This window comes from Entelurus aequoreus, linkage group LG04 (genome assembly GCF_033978785.1).
Source record: "Entelurus aequoreus isolate RoL-2023_Sb linkage group LG04, RoL_Eaeq_v1.1, whole genome shotgun sequence".
NCBI classification, from domain to species: Eukaryota; Metazoa; Chordata; class Actinopteri; order Syngnathiformes; family Syngnathidae; genus Entelurus; species Entelurus aequoreus.
The window spans coordinates 71,323,456-71,343,929 of NC_084734.1; the positions used below are offsets into that span (position 1 = coordinate 71,323,456).

General features: G+C 39.9%; 2 protein-coding genes across 3 annotated transcripts; one reads left to right on the top strand and one right to left on the bottom strand.

Annotated features, from left to right (window-relative positions):
- The first annotated feature begins 1,004 nt into the window (after positions 1 to 1,004).
- Positions 1,005 to 14,600, top strand: LOC133647977 (vesicle transport protein SEC20-like). 2 transcript variants are annotated; one of them, XM_062043739.1, is made up of 6 exons: positions 1,005 to 1,142; positions 1,506 to 1,598; positions 1,671 to 1,762; positions 1,837 to 1,941; positions 10,400 to 10,518; positions 10,606 to 14,600. In XM_062043739.1, the coding sequence occupies exons 1-6, from the start codon at positions 1,062 to 1,064 to the stop codon at positions 10,872 to 10,874; spliced, it is 759 nt and encodes a 252-aa protein (XP_061899723.1). In that variant the 5' UTR covers positions 1,005 to 1,061; the 3' UTR covers positions 10,875 to 14,600. The 2 variants fall into 2 exon arrangements, with proteins under 2 accessions (XP_061899723.1, XP_061899724.1); XM_062043740.1 differs by having other exon boundaries at positions 1,039 to 1,159.
- Positions 14,601 to 17,559: 2,959 nt separating this feature from the next.
- Positions 17,560 to 20,172, bottom strand: LOC133647978 (homeobox protein Nkx-2.5-like). Its single transcript, XM_062043741.1, has 2 exons — positions 19,821 to 20,172; positions 17,560 to 18,275 (listed from the first exon to the last, which is right to left on the bottom strand). The coding sequence occupies exons 1-2, from the start codon at positions 20,170 to 20,172 to the stop codon at positions 17,686 to 17,688; spliced, it is 942 nt and encodes a 313-aa protein (XP_061899725.1). The 3' UTR covers positions 17,560 to 17,685.
- Positions 20,173 to 20,474: the final 302 nt, after the last annotated feature.

Below are 20,474 nucleotides of genomic sequence, written 5' to 3' on the forward strand. Positions count from 1 at the left end.
ACATAAAAGACACAATATATACATTATATATAAATTTGGATCAATACAGTCTGCAGGGATACAGTCCGGAAGCACACATGATTGTATTTCTTTATCAATCAATCAATCAATCAATCAATGTTTATTTGTATAGCCCTAAATCACAAGTGTCTCAAAGGGCTGTACAAGCCACAACGACATCCGTTTATGACAAAAAAATAAAATAATACCACAACCCCCCCACCCCCCCGGTCCGTGGGACAAATTTTCAAGCGTTGACCGGTCCGCAGCTACAAAAAGGTTGGGGACCACTGCCTTAAATGATCATGTTTACAGTGATTGTTTTCAATCAATCAATCAATCAATCAATGTTTATTTATATATCCCTAAATCACAAGTGTCTCAAAGGGCTGTACAAGCCACAACGACATCCTCGGTACAGAGCCCACATACGGGCAAGGAAAACGTGAATGACTATGAGAAACCTTGGAGAGGACCGCATATGTGGGTAACCCCCCCCTCTGTATTTTTGATGTATGTCGCTTTGGATAAAAGCTCTGCCAAATACTTAAACATAAACATATATAAACCAATTTCTTATTTAAACTTTATGTTATTCAAGTATGACATTTTTAAATTTAATTAATTTCATTGACAAGCAATTCTATTATGGTCATACTCTTGTTGGCTAGCAGCTACGATTTCAGTACTATTGAAGATCTTTGCTCCTTCTCAACTCTGTGGTAATATTCTTTTCACAAAATACAACCAATAGTATGTTAATGTTAAATCTTACTTGTCAAAAGTAATCCCCCGATTCCTATTTTCAACAGTCCGCTCATTTGAGCAGGAAAACGCTGAACACCAGCCCGGCATCTTTGTTTTCTACCTGTCAACTGTCAGTTTAGGCTGCTCGCCGGCTCCTCATCACCACTTCAAGATGGCGGCCGAATTTCTCGCGTCACAGCAGCCAATGCTGCGTCTACTCATAAGATGTCTATGTGTACGATTCTCATGCTGGCATGCGGAAGTGAAAGAGGTCCTTCTGACTCGCCGTACCAGGAAGTGTATACGTTTCCAACATGGCAACCCTTGACGTCCACGTCCGAATATGTGAACAAGAAATATTAAAATATGACTTAGAAGTCAAAGCGCTTATCCAGGTGCGAATGTTTATTTGGTAAGACTATTTGGGACTGCGTCAGTAGTGGTGGTATTTGACAAAGTCATGTGTTAGAAACGTCTTTTAAGCCAACATTTGTACGGCAGGTGTTGACCATGTTAAGCAAGGCCGAAAAAAGTGACTTACTGTGCTCTATTATTCCATACTTGTAAAATATGTCGCCAAAGGGAATGTAATTGTCATAATTTTTCTGTTTTATTTTGCCAAAATTCACCTATAAGATATAATATCTCCATATTATGTATGAAAGTATGGTTTTAATGTGTTTCTCCAAACAGCTTTTATCCTGCATGTACTGTGTATTCTGTTTCCATCACTGTCACTTTATGTCCTAAAACTCCAGGATATCATGGAGTGCAAAGGTCCTCAGAGCAAGCTTACCGAACTCAATGCTAACGTAAAAAAGGGGTTGCAAAATCTACGATTACTTATACAAGTAAGAAACTATATATGTTAAAGCTCACGAAGCAACATGCACACCTTGCATATTTAAAACATTTTTTTACAGGATTTGGAGCAGATGGCGATGGAGCAAGACAAAGAGTCTGACAAGCTGGCCTTGATCCGTCAGGTAGAGGGACACAGGAAACAGATGCAGAGGTGACTATTTTTGTTTCATCTGTAAACTTGCAGATGATTTAGTACTGAAAAAGGTTTGTGTGTGTTTGTGGCAGCAACCAGACCGCGTGGAGGAAGTCCAACCTGGCCAGTAAATTGTCAATCGACAATATGGAGAAGCAGGCACTCCTTAATGGAGCTGATAGTGGCGCAAGACAGAGGTGAGGGGACAGCGTGTCCCGCTGCTTTAAGACTGTCTCTTTCGGTAGTGAGGCCGGAGTCGTGTTTCAGTTCTCCTCAAATAACAAGACCTCAATGAGAACAATCAGTTTGTTCTCATTTTAAAACTTCAAAAAAATATCCCATTGGAATTAATGGCAGTAGTCACTTCCAGTGTCAAACAGTTACCATTAAAGAGGTGATTGCTGAAAACAGTTGGGTTTCAAGCACCGTGCTTTTGTAACTTTTTTTTTCTTTTTTTTTTCTTATGTCCTGTCCAGCTTCTCAGGCAAATCATATAGTTGATGTAGATGCCCATATCGGCTGTTCAGATTTACTTTACATAAGAGAAGTGTAGGATACTTCTCTTGCTGCCTTATTTGCATTTGACTTTAAAAAATTTATTTATATTATCATTTGGTGCAGCCGGGCCGGAGCAGGAGGGGATAGAAAGAGAAAAAAAGGAAGACAGAGGGGGGAATTGTGGGGACAAGAGGGGGATTAGACAGAGAGACAACAACAGCAAACACAACAACAACAACAACAACAATAGAGCAACATCAGCAAATACGACATGTACAAATATGATGGTAAAAGTAATAGCAAATAATCAATCAATCAATCAATGTTTATTTATATAGCCCTAAATCACAAGTGTCTCAAAGGGCTGTAATAAGCATGCTTTTGTAACTTTTAACGGTCTTCTTATGTGGTAGAAAAAAAGTGAAAGGTTTTACAAAAAAATTTGCCAACGACAAATTATGTACTCACATTTAAAGCTACTGTAGGTCATTGGCTCAATTTTTTTAAGCCCTTAAATATAAGAACCATTAGTTCAGTGGTGTCGAACTAATTTTAACTCAGGGGCAAGACTATTAAAATAATGGCATTAAACCTAAAAATTAAATACAAAATCAGATTGTTTTCTTTGTCTTACTTTAGCCAAAAATAGAACAAACACATTCTGAAAATATTACAATAAAAATATAGAAAAAATACCGGCAGCAGTAACGTTTTGAGTTGAGTTGAGTTTGTGTTTATTTCGAACATGCAAGCATACACACATGATACATCACAATTTCCAGTTTCATTTTTCAACATGTTCGAAAAGGAGTAGGAAGAAGCAGACCTTATTAATCTTACCCCTTTTCTTTTACATAACAGTTGCTAAAACTTTTGTTCACTTCCTGTTCTCAATTTATTCACAATATACTCCATAAGTTATCACAATAAAAATAAACAAATAAATAGTAATTGGTGAAGTAAGTCATATTGCATATAATGAGATAATTAAGATTATTTTGAGAATGAAAGAATGGATGGATGGAATAAATCCAGAATGTTTATCATGGTTCTTCTTTGTACTTTGTAAACACATTAAGATCCATGAAGGAAAGAAGAAAGTGAATGAATGTTTATAACTGAATAAATTTACATATGCATAAAAATGTGCTTTATTTTGTTATTTTTTTTAATGAGTTAAGTAACGTTTATGAAAACCTTTTCTGGAATAAATCCAGAATTTTTATCATGGTTCTTCTTCTTTGTACTTTGTAAACACATTAAGATCCATGAAGGAAAGAAGAAAGTGAATGAATGTTTATAACTGAATACATTTACATGTGCATAAGAATGTGCTTTAGTTTATTTTTTTTAAGGAGTTAAGTATCCATCCATCCATCCATCCATCCATCTTCTTCCGCTTATCCGAGGTCGGGTCGCGGGGGCAGCAGCCTAAGCAGGGAAGCCCAGACTTCCCTCTCCCCAGCCACTTCGTCTAGCTCTTCCCGGGGGATCCCGAGGCGTTCCCAGGCCAGCCGGGAGACATAGTCTTCCCAACGTGTCCTGGGTCTTCCCCGTGGCCTCCTACCGGTCAGACGTGCCCTAAACACCTCCCTAGGGAGGCGTTCGGGTGGCATCCTGACCAGATGCCCGAACCACCTCATCTGGCTCCTCTCGATGTGGAGGAGCAGTGGCTTTACTTTGAGCTCCTCCCGGATGACAGAGCCTCTCACCCTATCTCTAAGGGAGAGACCCGCCACCCGGCGGAGGAAACTCATTTCGGCCGCTTGTACCCGTGATCTTGTCCTTTCGGTCATAACCCAAAGCTCATGACCATAGGTGAGGATGGGAACGTAGATCGACCGGTAAATTGAGAGCTTTGCCTTGCGGCTCAGCTCCTTCTTCACCACAACGGACCGATACAGCGCCCGCATTACTGAAGACGCCGCACCGATCCGCCTGTCGATCTCACGAACCACTCTTCCCTCACTCGTGAACAAGACTCCGAGGTACTTGAACTCCTCCACTTGGGGCAAGATCTCCTCCCCAACCCGGAGATGGCACTCCACCCTTTTCCGGGCGAGAACCATGGACTCGGACTTGGAGGTGCTGATTCTCATCCCAGTCGCTTCACACTCAGCTGCGAACCGATCCAGTGAGAGCTGAAGATCCTGGCCAGATGAAGCCATCAGGACCACATCATCTGCAAAAAGCAGAGACCTAATCCCGCAGCCACCAAACCGGATCCCCTCAACGCCTTGACTGCGCCTAGAAATTCTGTCCATAAAAGTTATGAACAGAATGGGTGACAAAGGGCAGCCTTGGCGGAGTCCAACCCTCACTGGAAACGTGTCCGACTTACTGCCGGCAATGCGGACCAAGCTCTGGCACTGATCATACAGGGAGCGGACCGCCACAATCAGACAGTCCGATACCCCATACTCTCTGAGCACTCCCCACAGGACTTCCCGAGGGACACGGTCGAATGCCTTTTCCAAGTCCACAAAGCACATGTAGACTGGTTGGGCAAACTCCCATGCACCCTCAAGGACCCTGCCGAGAGTATAGAGCTGGTCCACAGTTCCACGACCAGGACGAAAACCACACTGTTCCTCCTGAATCCGAGGTTCGACTATCCGGCGTAGCCTCCTCTCCAGTACACCTGAATAGACCTTACCGGGAAGGCTGAGGAGTGTGATCCCCCGATAGTTAGAACACACCCTCCGGTTCCCCTTTTTAAAGAGAGGAACCACCACCCCGGTCTGCCAATCCAGAGGTACCGCCCCCGATGTCCACGCGATGCTGCAGAGTCTTGTCAACCAAGACAGCCCCACAGCATCCAGAGCCTTAAGGAACTCCGGGCGGATCTCATCCACCCCCGGGGCCCTGCCACCGAGGAGCTTTTTAACTACCTCAGCAACCTCAGCCCCAGAAATAGGAGAGCCCACCACAGATTCCCCAGGCACTGCTTCCTCATAGGAAGACGTGTTGGTGGGATTGAGGAGGTCTTCGAAGTATTCCCTCCACCGATCCACAACATCCGCAGTCGAGGTCAGCAGAACACCATCCTCACTATACACGGTGTTGATAGTGCACTGCTTCCCCTTCCTGAGGCGGCGGATGGTGGTCCAGAATCGCTTCGAAGCCGTCCGGAAGTCGTTTTCCATGGCTTCCCCGAACTCCTCCCATGTCCGAGTTTTTGCCTCCGCGACCGCTGAAGCCGCACACCGCTTGGCCTGTCGGTACCTGTCCGCTGCCTCAGGAGTCCTATGAGCCAAAAGAACCCGATAGGACTCCTTCTTCAGCTTGACGGCATCCCTCACCGCCGGTGTCCACCAACGGGTTCTAGGATTACCGCCACGACAGGCACCAACTACTTTGCGGCCACAGCTCCAATCAGCCGCCTCGACAATAGAGGTGCGGAACATGGTCCACTCGGACTCAATGTCCAGCACCTCCCTCGCGACATGTTCAAAGTTCTTCCGGAGGTGGGAATTGAAACTCTCTCTGACAGGAGACTCTGCCAGACGTTCCCAGCAAACCCTCACAATGCGTTTGGGCCTGCCAGGTCTGTCCGGCATCCTCCCCCACCATCGCAGCCAACTCACCACCAGGTGGTGATCGGTAGAAAGCTCCGCCCCTCTCTTCACCCGAGTGTCCAAAACATGAGGCCGCAAATCCGATGACACAACTACAAAGTCGATCATGGAACTGCGGCCCAGGGTGTCCTGGTGCCAAGTGCACATATGGACACCCTTATGCTTGAACATGGTGTTCGTTATGGACAATCCGTGACGGGCACAAAAGTCCAATAACAACACACCACTCGGGTTCAGATCCGGGCGGCCATTCTTACCAATCACGCCTCTCCAGGTTTCACTGTCGTTGCCAATATGAGCGTTGAAGTCCCCCAGTAGAACGAGGGAATCACCCGGGGGAGCACCCTCAAGTACTCCCTCGAGTGAATCCAAAAAGGGTGGGTACTCTGAGCTGCTGCTTGGCGCGTAAGCGCAAACAACAGTCAGGACCCGTCCCCCCACCCGAAGGCGGAGGGAAGCTACCCTCTCGTCCACCGGGTTGAACTCCAACATGCAGGTTCTGAGCCGGGGGGCAACAAGAATTGCCACCCCAGCCCGTCGCCTCTCACTGCCGGCAACGCCAGAGTGGAAGAGAGTCCAGCCCCTCTCGAGAGAACTGGTTCCAGAGCCCTTGCTGTGCGTCGAAGTGAGTCCGACTATGTCTAGCCGGAACTTCTCCACCTCGCGCACTAGCTCAGGCTCCTTCCCCCCCAGCGAGGTGACGTTCCACGTCCCAAGAGCTAGCTTCTGTAGCCGAGGATCGGACCGCCAAGTGCCCTGCCTTCGGCTGCCGCCCAGCTCACATTGCACCCGACCTCTATGGCCCCTGCTATGGGTGGTGAGCCCATTGGAGGGGGGACCCACGTTGCCTCTTCGGGCTGTGCCCGGCCGGGCCCCATGGGGACAGGCCCGGCCACCAGGCGCTCGCCGTCGTGCCCCAACTCCGGGCCTGGCTCCAGAGGGGGGCCCCGGTGACCCGCGTCCGGGCGAGGGAAATCTGAGTCTCGGTTCTTGTATTTCCATAGAAGTCTTCGAGCTGCTCTTTGTCTGATCCCTCACCTAGGACCTGTTTGTCTTGGGAGACCCTACCAGGGGGCATGGAAGCCCCCGGACAACATAGCTCCTAGGATCATTGAGACACGCAAACTCCTCTACCACGGTAAGGTGGCAGCTCAGAGAGGAGTTAAGTAACGTTTATGAAAACCTTTTTCCAAAACACAATATAGAATCTGAGTTATAACAGGATAATACATACATTTATAATTTGTTTTCAAAACGGTTACCGTATTTTTCGGACTATAAGTCGCAGTTTTTTTCATAGTTTGGCCGGGGGTGCGATTTATACTCAGGAGCGACTTATGTGTGAAATTATTAACACATACCGTAAAATATCAAATAATATTATTTAGCTCATTCACGTAAGAGACTAGACGTATAAGATTTCCTCTGATTTAGCGATTAGGAGTGACAGATTGTTTGGTAAAGGTATAGCATGTTCTATATGTTATAGTTATTTGAATGACTCTTACATAATATGTTACGTTAACATATCAGGCACGTTCTCAGTTGGTTATTTATGCGTCATATAAGGTACACTTATTCAGCCTGTTCACTATTCTTTATTTATTTTAAATTGCCTTTCAAATGTCTATTCTTGGTGTTGGGTTTTATCAAATAAATTTCCTCCAAAAATGCGACTTATACTCCAGTGCGACTTATATATGTTTTTTACTTCTTTATTGTGCATTTTCGGCCGGAGCGACTTATAGTCCAAAAAATACGGTACAAAAAAGTGGGACCCCAAAAATGTACTTTGGGACCCCATTTTTATGACTTGATGGGGTCCCTGGGGCCCCATTTTGAAAATTCCTAGCACCAACACTGATGGAGTATTCGTGCGTGCAAAACAGCAGCAGGCGGCTGTGGCCTGCGGGCCGGTTCTAATACTAATCAAATATCATCCCGGGGGCCATAGATAATTCATTCCCGCGGGCCTTGACTCTGACACATAGGCATTAGTGGTTTAAAAAAACAGATTACATAAATGTCTGTATTTTTCACAGTCACAAATAAATTGAATACAAATGATAAGATGACTGGCATTCATGGCTGTCACTTGCAGCCTTCTGTACACACACACATGCGCGCTTACGCAAAAGCAGTCCCAAAGTGTGTGTGTGTGTGTGTGTGTGTGTGTGTGTGTGTTTGGAGAGATGGAGAGAGCTTACATGCTCTGATCAGGGAGAGGGAGGGATATAATGTTTGCAGCACGTTGAAAAGTTGGCTCTTTCTAGGTAGCCGCATAACTGTAGCAAAAAATCACTTGAACTTGTGAGTAATGTATGAAGCGGTGGAAAACGTATAGGAAAATTCAAGGGTGTGGAATTGGAGGGGATGTAGTACAGGGGCTGGAGGCTTTTGTAAAGATTGAATAATTTTTTTTCTGTAATTTAAATATATAAGTTGGAAAAAAAAACTATGTCATAAATGTTGATGTGAATTTCTTCTAATCAAATTAAAACGTCTGAATACCTACACCCCCTTACAACAATGCAGAAGGGTTTGTTGGCATGGAACACATCAAAGCTCACCTATATGCATTCACACACAGCACTAACGTTTTAAAACAAGAATGACGTGATAGAAAAAAGTTACAAATTAGAGCTGTCAGCGTTAATGCATGTGATTAATAAAAAATAAAAAAAACTACCGATTTACCATAAATGAATGAAGATTAATCACAGTGTTTGTTTTGACCGTCGGAAGGCAGCGTGCATTGCACACACTGCAAAAACTGAAATCTAAGTAAGATAAATATCTTAATATCTCAAATAAGGGTGATATATGCTTATTTTCTGTTTGATAAGATAATTCTTCTCACTAAACAGATTTTATGTTAGTATTTTACTTGTTTTAAGTGTTTTGGTCCTAAATGATCTCAGTAAGATATTACAGCTTGTTGCTGATATTTTATGACCTATATTGAGTAAAACATGCTTGAAACTAGAATATCAACTGTTGCAAAGCTGTGTCATCAGCACTCACAAGTATAAAACTACTTTTTTAAAGTACCGTAATAATTTCTTACTTCAAGCATGAAAAAAAAAAATCATGATTTTGACACAAATGTGTATCATAATTAAAATGGATGACAGCCAAATTAACTTTGCTGTTTTATTTTAAATGAAACAATAGAAAAGATGTACTCATATATTAGTATAGTTGGCACAATACAGTAAACTGACAGTTAATATTTAAACATTTAACATGTGACATTTCAAACAATTTGGAACAGAAATAGTTCATGCACATTCAGATAAATTCTTCAAAATTACAATAAAAAATATATATATGCGCACTAATTGACTGAAAGGGCACGCACTTGGCGCGATGATGTCATGTTATCGATGGAAAAATGCATTTTTAAACCATATGATTTGCCTGAGTGGCTAGGAGACCCCGAGAGTAACAAGCGGTTGCCTTTCCATTAAGAAAAATAAATTTGTTTTTAGTATAAGTTTGCTGGTTTCAAGAAATGTAATGCCGAGCGCATATCATAATGTCAAGATAATGGCACTAGCATTTACTTAATTTAAGAATATTTTTCAACATATTGAGCAAAAAGGTCTCCTTTTTTTTTTTCTACTAAGAAAAAGTGCACTTGTTATTTGTGAGAATTTACTTATTTTAAGGTATTTTTGGGTTCATTGAAGTTAGCTAATTTGACTTGTTTTGGAAAGTCTTGACAAGCCAAATTTTTCTTGTTCTATTGGCAGATAATTTTGCTTAGTTCAAATAAAATACCCCTCATTTTTGTGTTTTTTTTCTTGTTTTTGAACACTGACTTTTTTCAGTGCAGGTAGTGATGACGTCACACGCCACTGTGATGATAGTTAGAGCAATGTCTTCTGCACCCTTTCACAACAAACTCAGATGTAACTTTTTGATAAAACTGAGGTAATTTGTTAGTATTGCAGCGACAAACTTTTTTATTGTCTGCGCACATAAAGTTTAAAATAGCCTCTTAAAGCAAAACAGGAGATTCACTGATAACATTATAATCATAATAACGATGTATTATTACGATATGAATTACCTACAGATGATAATTCTTCGTAAATCTGCTAATTTCTCTTTCACGCTCTGAATTAGAGGAAAACACGATAGATTTATAATCATATTTGATATTCTGACCACTTTATATTGACTTTGTTGGTGCTTTTTTGGGGCGGCAACGTTAGGTTTGAGTGGGATGCGGGGGGGGGGCTTCAGAAGTCTTTGGGAGGGAATTCTTGTTACAATGTGCATTCTGTACTCATTTGTAATTAGATTGGAGTTTTAGCCATATTACCATTGTTGGTTGATTCTATGGTTATCATCACCTGCTTTCACTCGCACACTTCTCTGGTGCTTTGGCCACAGCAAAAAAATAGATAAAATCAAATGCAGACTTGTTCAACTGTTTTGCAAATTTTTAATTTCAATTTGGGACATTCCACTTTGGTTGTAGTAATAAATAGAAGTGTCGGCCTCTATAAAGTAAATGTGCAATGGTCAAACGGACTGCCTTTTAGTAATTTCCTGGTTGTGTTCATCACAGGAAGTCAACCAAAGAGGACATGGCTGAGACGTCCAGTGACATTACAAAGAACCTGATGAGCATCAGTCGAATGATGGCCCAGCAGGTTAACCAGAGCGAGGAGACGATGACAAATTTAGGTTTGAATATTCCATTTTCTAATACATTTCAACAAATGCTCTTGTGGTACAAAGTATTTAAGGCGTAATGTCCTCATTTGGTTCTAGCTACGTCATCCAGGACCATCCAAGACACCAATGACGAATTTAAGACCATGTCAGGGACCATCAAGTTGGGAAGGAAACTTATCACCAAGTACAACCGCAGGGAGCTGACTGATAAACTGCTCATCTTTCTTGCACTGGCCCTCTTCCTCGCCACTGTTCTTTACATCCTGAGAAGAGAATATTTCCTTTCTTTTGAGGAGTGCAAGACCACCTCCACTGCTCCACTATACCAAGTGAGCTCAAATTATTTTCAACATGCTGCTTGTTAACCAAAATTAAGTCATCCGTCTAATAAGAGTGTGATTAATTTTTCCAAAATAATGTACTTCTTTAGATGCAAAAAAAAAGCATTGCAATAATAACAAAAAACACACATTGTACTTTGTGATCATATATCTGTTGAAATTAGGCCCAATGTGAATTCCTGGTGTAGGCTTTTCTTGCAAATAATAATTTTAACTACTCATTAAACTTTGTTGTTATTTGTCAATATGATGCCGTCAAAAATGACAGACAGCATAGAATATTTAGTATTCCAATTGAGGTCAGTCTTGCATATAACACTTACATTTGGCAACCAATCAAACTTGTTAATCAAGTACGTGGAGAATGACACAATTAGATACAGCGGAACATCCAAAGTCAAATACTAATTTCTTTTTTGTGATTTGGAGACATGTTTTGGCCCTCCCCTCCCCCCAAAAAATATTTACTATTAACCCTCAGGGGACAAATGCTGACTTGTTTGTCCTTTCAGTACACGTTTGCTGTATTTTCGTCATGTTTTTTTTATTGTGGTACTCCATTATACATGTTTTTTCCTAAAGGTTTTTTTTTTCCATGTTTGATTAAAAACAATCAATGTTCAATTCTTACACTAGCAGTTATATGACAATAATTGAAAGCCAAACAGGACAATAAAGTACTATATTTCAAGGGCATAATCACATTTTGGATTCATATTTTTGGCTACTTTTTTGGCTGAAATCGCTCGATCAACTTCAGCCCTAAACAAAATGACCAAACATAATGTGATTGTGTTGTATTATTTAACCCTTTTGAAGGGCTTTTTGATCAAATTATGTCACATGAGTTTTTTTTTTTAATACATTTGCATATAACATTAGTGATATCACACATTTAAAACTAACATTATCTGAACGAAAGGCTCAACATGTAAAAAAAAAATAAAAAAAATCATTACATGTTTGATATTTTTGATTAGGACTAAAGTTCTATTGATAAATTTGAACAAAAAAACTAGAGCGAGATACTGAAACCAGTTGCTCTGATGCTGCATCATCAGAATAGATGTAGTAATAGTGTCAAAGTGTTTTGACTAATTTTAAGGTAGAAAAATGCTATACAAGTGTAATCCCTTTAACATAAAAACAATAAATAAAAGGTCAATCCAAAATGTATAGGGCCTTTAAAAACTCAAAGACTTTTATATTTGACTTTAAAGGCAAATCAAATTGACTGTCCCGAGAGGGATTATGGAGTATATAAAAAATGTATACATATTTATTAGAATAAATATATAACCTTTTTTTTTCTGCAGACAAGTGCAAAGAGAATGGGCAAGTTACTTACAAAAATTTAATTATTAGTTAAGTATTTGAAAGTAATGCATTTTTTACTATCTAAGTATCTCACGATTGTTGTTACATTAATTCCACATGACTTTTGAGTTATTTTTGTCATAAAGTGCTTTATTACTTTATTACACAGATGGCTACCTGCAACAAGACAACAATGCCAGAACATCTTATTTTTTGTATAGCTTTTTACATTAGAATAACAAATGAGTTGCTAACCAAAAAAAGTGCTAATTTTAATTCTGTCTATATTCAACAACTCACCATATAAACTAAAAACAAAACACTCATTTCCATTTATGTCCAATGGTGGGTACATCAGCTGTAAATAACAAACAAGACAGCTAAGGACCTTCAATTTGATAAATAATGGTCCTTGTTTTGGAGTAAGTATTGGCAAAAAAACATATATAAAATGAGCTTATCTTTACTTCAGTTTTGCAAGAATTTAAGGTTCTGTACATTGCATCAAAATGTCCCTGTACTTTTAACCCATAACTATACATTTCAAACAGGGATTTGAAGCTTTCAGAAAGGTTTGCACCTCCTAAAAACACCTGTTAGCCTTGCTTGCAAGTTACGTGCAAGCTGTAGCCACGAGCACATATATGGCCAAGACAGAACAGCACGCATCCCTGTCTTTCTTCAGATAAGACCCGGAAAAGCAAACTATCCTGCCCGTTTTTCCCTCTCCAATGTGGGCAAGGGTAAGGGGAGGGGGATATTTTTGGTCTGTGTGGATTTGTTATCTGACGTTGCCTTTTCAGCACCTCATAGGAGAGCGTGTCCAGAGGAGCTGCATGACCTCGCTGCCATCGCCTCACATTGCCATCATTTTAATAAGATATACTTGCATTTGATGGAGTTGACATGCAGGTGTAATTATATGCCTTATTCACTTACACACATTGCTCATACTTCAGTAATCATTTTATTATCTTCTGAAGGGACAATACTATAAAAATGTAATTTGGAGTTATCCGTGTACATCTTGTAAAAGTAAAAAATAACACTGTATTGTCTAAATAGCGGCGTGGCAGCACAATGAGTGCCCCTCTTTGTGAACATTTTCAAGTAGCGTCCAAATGTCAATGTTGTTATGCACTGCCTTAATCCTCTTGGGCATCGAATATATCAGATGTCGACGTCAGGGTGTCGGTGGATGCACCTTCCTTTGCTTGAGGATTGGGGTCCAGGAGACATATTTTGCCACTCCATCACTTTTATTTTCCTCTGCAAGGTGGTGTGTTTGAACTCCTTATCCTGTTGCGCCATGCGGCCTGCTTTTTCAAGCAGAATGTGACACCAAGTGTTGGAATTCACGTTTCGCCTCGATGTACCGCAAGTCCTCCATGCTCGCGCACCCCTAGACCATGACACTATACCCGTGCACCATGTTGCTTGAGTACAGGAAACACAGTTATCATTGTAGTCACTTGTGTTGCAAGCCATTTACACAATAATATAGCTGTGTGTTCACTCATTTTCAGTGGACATAGTATATATACTGCAAGCTGTACACTGACTGCTCTAAACTAAAATGGTTGCTGAAATGTGAGACGTGAACTTTTGTGAGTTATAATTGTGCATGTTCCTTTTAAGTGTCTACTTTATCTTTAACATAAATGGATTTGTTTGCCTTGAGCACCTTATAGTGTCGACCGAGTGCACCGATGAGTTTGAGGATGTAAACATATCCTAAACCGGGGGTCAGAAACCCGCGGCTCTCGAGCCGCATGCAGCTCTTTAGTGCTGACCTAGTGGCTCCCTAGAGCATTTTTAGGAAAGGATTGAAAATGGGGAAATTTTTTTGTTTGTTTTAGTATGTTTTTTGTTTGAGGACAAACATGACACAAACCTTCCCAATTGTTAGAAATCCCTGTTTAATATGTTTGTGTGTATGCTTCACTGATGAGAGTATTTGGTGAACATCGTTTTGTCCTACTAATTTTGGCGGTTCTTGAACTCACCATAGTGTGGACTGTGACGCAACAGTTTGTTTACATCTACAATATGCCACTCCTTCTTTGTCTCATTTTGTCCACCAAATGTTTTATGCTGTGCGTGAATGCCCAAAGGTGCACTTTGTTGATGTTATTGACTTGTTAGAGTGCTAATCAGGCGTATTTGGTCAGTGCATGACTGCAAGCTAATCAATGCTAACATGCTATTTAGGCTAGCTGTATGTACATATTGCATCATAATGCCTCATTTGTAGGTATATTTGAGCTCATTTAATATCCTTTACTTATGTCCTCTTTGTATTTAATTTATATTTGCATGTCTCATGACACATTATCTGTATGTAATATTGGCTGCATTTCAGATAGTTGTTTGTGTGCCATGTTGTTCCAGACCACAGCAAACATTACCTAGCTTGCCAAAGATTGTAATAAATCTATTAAAAGAAGACAGCCTGCTGTATCCTTTAACTTGGACACACACATCTATACCTTTGGCCGTTAAAAAGCCAGTAATTTCCAGGCGTTATCTCACCTTCTGCGTAACCTCTGATTTACTGTATCTTCCGCACTTTAAGGCGCACCGGATTATAAGGCGCACCTTCAATGAATGGCCTATTTTAAAACTTTGTTCATATATAAGGCGCACCGCATTATAAGGCGCATAGAATAGACGATACAGTAGAGGCTGGGGTTACTTTATGCATCCCGTAGTTGCGAGACCTGTTGTGGCTCAATATTGGTCTATATATAAGGCGCACCGGATTATAAGGCGCACTGTCAGCTTTTGAGAAAATTGGAGGTTTTTAGGTGTGCCTTATAGTGCGGAAAATACGGTACTAATGATTTCTAATGTATAAATGTGTAGAATAAATATACAATTTCAACATTTCTGTCAACGAAGATTTGCTTCAGCCTGCGACACATAGTCATTTTGATAGTAGGCTAGACACTTACGTCATGTGTTGCCTTCATCATAAGACTTATATACGGCTTTTCAGTTTTTTGCGGCTCCAGACAGATTTGTTTTTTGTATTTTTGGTCCAATATGGCTCTTTCAACATTTTTGGTTGCCGACCCCTGTCCTAAACATATCCTAACCAAGTTACATAAAGTATAATACAATACATTAGAATACACTAAAAGTATTAGCATGCTGGATAAATAATGTCAAAATGTTTAAAATTGGGCAAACTATTAGGCCTATTTATATATGGCAAGCAAACATACTGATACTGCATAGGAAATACTGCAAGTAACATACTAACTTGAAAGTTGGCTTACAGTCAATGTGTACAAGATTGAAATGAGTCTAAATGCATTTAAACCTGTGTATAGTAAACGTACTTATGCTGTGTAACGAATGGAAAAACTCGAATGTCACGGTCATATGGCGTACACGCGTCTTTGTGCTGCGGGCGGCCATCAAACACGTTTAGTGAGTGTACATTTGTCTGACAGCCCGGTTGTAAAATATGTAAACTACTAACCACCTTTTAACCTTTTTTGAAGCACTTTGAAGGAAGCCTCATAATAGCCTCTTGAACAGTTTAACTCGACACAAACCATGTGAGAGCTCGACAGACTTTCTGTTACACCAACTGTTAAAATAATAGGTTTGCTGCACACACAGCGCCACATTCTGGGCCCCCATGACTCCTAAAGGGTCCCCTAGCCCACCCTAAACCCAACGTTGCCACACACACACACACACACGCTTGGTATGTTTACCTGCTCAAACTACTGCATGAATTTGTTTGCAATTTTATAACACATGAGTGTGAATGTTGTCCATCTGTGTTGGCCCTGCGATGAGGTGGCGACTTGTCCATGGTGTACCCCGCCTACCGCCCGAATGCAGCTGAGATAGGCTCCGGCACCCCGCACGACCCCGAAAGGGACAAGCGGTAGAAAATGGATGGATGTAAAAACCTTAATTAGGTTCTTGATTTTTAAAGATGGGATTAACATATCTAGAACTTATGTAGATAACTCCCCAATATATTTTTTTACAAGAAAGTGCCAACAAATTTAATATATATAGTGGCCAACATACAAATGTAAATAATCATATTTTAATATGTCTAATTGAGGGTATTTCAACGCACCACAGTTATGAGCAATTATGCAAAACTGAAATGTCTCCTTTTCTTCTCCATGCTGCCACAAATAGATGTACTATATTTTGTTTACCTTTTGTCTGTCACCTCATTCTTGTTTCAAAATATCGGTGCTGTGTGTCAATCTTAAAGGGGCGGTATAGCTCGAGTGGCCTTGCCAGCAACTTGAGGGTTCCAGGTTCGAGCCCCACTTCTGCCATCCTCGTCCCTGCCGTTGTGTCCTTGGGCAAGACCCTTTACCCACCTGCTCCCAGTGCCACCCACAATGGTTTAAAAATGTAACTTAGATATTGGGTTTCACAATGTAAAGCGCTTTGAGTCACTAGAGAAAAGCGCTATATATATATTAATTTATTATTAATATTATTAATTCACTCAATTCACTCACAATGTGCGCTTTGATGACGTTATGACGTATGTGTTAAGTGTTGCAAAGGTGGAAGGAACCATTTTGTATAGGGATGTCCGATAATGGCTTTTTGCCGATATCCGATATCCCGATATTGTCCAACTCTTTAATTATCGATACCGATATCAACCCATACTGAATTATACAGTCGTAGAATCAACACATTATTACGCCTAATTTGGACAACCAGGTATGGTGAAGATAAGGTCATTTTTTAAAATATTAATAAAATAAGATAAATAAATTAAAAACATTTTCTTGAATAAAAAAGAAAGTAAAACAATATAAAAACAGTTACATAGAAACTAGTAATTAATGAAAATGAGTCAAATTAACTGTTAAAGGTTAGTACTATTAGTGGACCAGCAGCACGCACAATCATGTGTGCTTACGGACTGTATCCCTTGCAGACTGTATTGATATATATTGATGTATAATGTAGGAACCAGAATATTAATAACAGAAAGAAACAACCCTTTTGTGGGAATGAGTGTAAATGGGGGAGGGAGGTTTTTTGGGTTGGTGCACTAATTGTAAGTGTATCTTGTGTTTTTTATGTTGATTTAATTAAAAAATGTAAATAAATAAATAATATAAATAACCGATACCGATAATAAAAAAAAACGATACCGATCATTTCCGATATTACATTTTAAAGCATTTATCGGTATTATCGGACATCTCTAATTTTGTATTTTTAAAGCAACCTTATTATCGTTCAACAATTATTTAATCTTAACATTTATTACCTATTTTTTTTAAATAAATGACAGAAACATTTATTTATTTTTACAAAAGCCAACATCCCACTTTTACGCCCTTTGGTAACATATTTTGACAATTCGCATTTATAAAAGTATCTGTGCTCTTTATTTTTTTTTTGTTTACTCTCATATCACAAAACTCATTATAAGGACATTGCGCAAAAAAAACTATATCAAAATCGTTAAATATTCAAGACAACAATAACTGCATGCATGCTCTGAAGGTGCCTACCAAGTCCTAATTCCATGTAGTGAGGCCCCGCTGTTGCTGGAAGGGAAGCTGGGCTGCACGTTGTTTAAATCCCCCACGCCAAAGTTCATGTAATTTCCGTTATTGGACGTCGTCGTGGGGTAATTACACGCGTAGTTTGCGCTGCAGGCCGTGTTTGTGTAGCCGTTAAAGGGCGGGTAGTTGTTATAAGTGAAGTGGTTGACGTGAGCCATGCAGTAGGACGGGTTGCAGGAGCTGGTGTCGGCCGCCATGCAGGGCTTGCCGTCCCGCACCAGCACCGGCACGGACACCCTCCTGGGCGGGGGCAGGGACACCATCTCCAGGCTCTGGTCCTGCCTCTGGCGCTTGCACTTGTACCTTCTGTTCTGGAACCAGATCTTCACCTGGGTGGGGGTGAGTTTAAGGAGCCCGGCCAGGTGGTCTCTCTCCGGGGCGGACAGGTAGCGCTGCTGCTTGAAGCGGCGCTCCAGCTCGTACACCTGCGCCTGGGAGAAGAGGATCCGCGGCTTCCGGCGTCTTCGGGCCTTCGGTCGGTTCGGGTCGTCCGGCTTCTGGCCTTCTACTGACGGACCCAGATGACTCAGTTCTTCCGAAAAGACAAAATGGGTCAAACATTTCCTATATATATCCTAATATTTTGTTCATGTTTTTTTCATTTATTTTGCGTAATTGCTCAGGATAGGATTTGCTTTATGAAAGGGGACATTATGTCATTGCAGTGCAGATTTTACCTACAATAAAACATTTTTATTGAACTTTATAATTAAGAACATTAAAAATTAGAAGTAATAATAATAATAACACCACTAAATGATTACAATTGTCACATATTTATAATTTGTTTAATTTTCTTATTTTTGTATGGGACATTTGAAGGGATTTTAAAGTAAACAAATGCAATTAACAGCTAAGTTGTTGTTTTTTTAATTGTAAGGTACAAAAGTATACTAAATAAGTATACATATCACAACTCTGTAATGATGTTATATTTAACTTGTTCCAATCGGCTATATATATATATATATATATATATATATATATATATATATATATATATATATATATATATATATATATATATATATATATATATATATATATACACACACACAATAGATTTTTAAACCTTAAACATATATTTAACAGAGATTTGTTTTTTTTAAACATTAAAAACATATATATATATATATATATATATATATATATATATATATATATATATATATATATATATATATATATATATATATATATATATATATATATACAATAGATTGTTTTTTAAACCTTAAACACATTTAACTGAGATTATTTTTTTTAAACATTAACATTTTTTTTGTAAAACTATATATATATATATATATATATATATATATATATATATATATATATATATATATATATATATATATATATATATATATATATATATATATGTACAATAGATTGTTTTTTAAACCTTAAACACATTTAACTGAGATTATTTTTTTTAAACATTAACATTTTTTTTGTAAAACTATATATATATATATATATATATATATATATATATATATATATATATATATATATATATATATATATATATATATATATATATGGTTTATTTTTCCTTAATACACTTCCCACTAAAATGTATTGAGTCATTCTACTGTCATTTTTAGCCGTGGATAATAAGAGTATACCTGTATATGTATATAGTATATAATGACACAATAGTTTCGATATTTGTGTAAATATGAGCTTCTTTTTTTATTTATTTCTAGCTCTTTTCAGCTGTCTGAAACAAATCATGTTTCACAAAAAAAAATAAAAAATTGCAATTTTTAAAATCCCACACTTCAGCCTCCACATTTATACATAGAGAAACACATATATAAAATAAAAATAATGCACACGTTACAAAGAATGGTGTTTTTATTTAAAATGTATTTACATGTTTTTTTCCATTCATTTAAATGTTTTAACCTGTATTCCTATTTTATGCTATACTGTCTGTGAATGAGATAAACCATTTTACCCACGCAAAATAATCAATATTAATAGGAGCCGTATGAGGAAGACATTTAAATACATTTCTTGATTTGAAAAAAAAACTAACTGTTGCAGGTTTACAACACATTCAACTCACCTTTTGCGTGTTTCTCCTCCAACATGTGTGACCCGCCCTCCTTCACGGGGTCCATCTCTGTCAGAGCTTTGCCGTAAACCGCAGCGGCAAAGCTCCCGCATTTGGGCCCCTGGCGGAGGTCCTCGTCGAACAGCGGCATGAGCGACGGCGCGTCCCGCAGAGGCTCCTGCTTGAGGCGGCCCAGCATGCAGGAGGAGGCGCAGCAGGGCGCATGAGTGCAGGGCGCATGAGTGCAGCATGAGTCCATGCGAGAAGACTGCAGGTCCAGGGAAGACAAGAGGTCGTGGCTGTTCTCCAGGTTTAATATGTCCTTCACGGAGAAGGGAGTGGACGTGCTGGGGCTTGGAAACATGGTCAACAACTGTTAAACTGTCACCCGGAGCTCACGACAAGGACTTCTTCTCCTTCCTGGTAATGTTTACTAGATGTAAGTATTACTTAGGAATGCCACACGCTGCTGGTCCTCTGTGAGGTCTTCACTCATTTCCAACCTCTCTCTCTCTCTCTCCCCCCCCCTGTCCCCTGCAATGACGCCTGCGTGTGTGTGTGTGTGTGTGTGGGGGGGGGGGGGGGGGGGGGGGGGGGGGGGGGCATGAAGGGGCCAGTGGGACCCTCACTCTGTGGTCCCTCTGGTGTACTTTACACTCACATGAC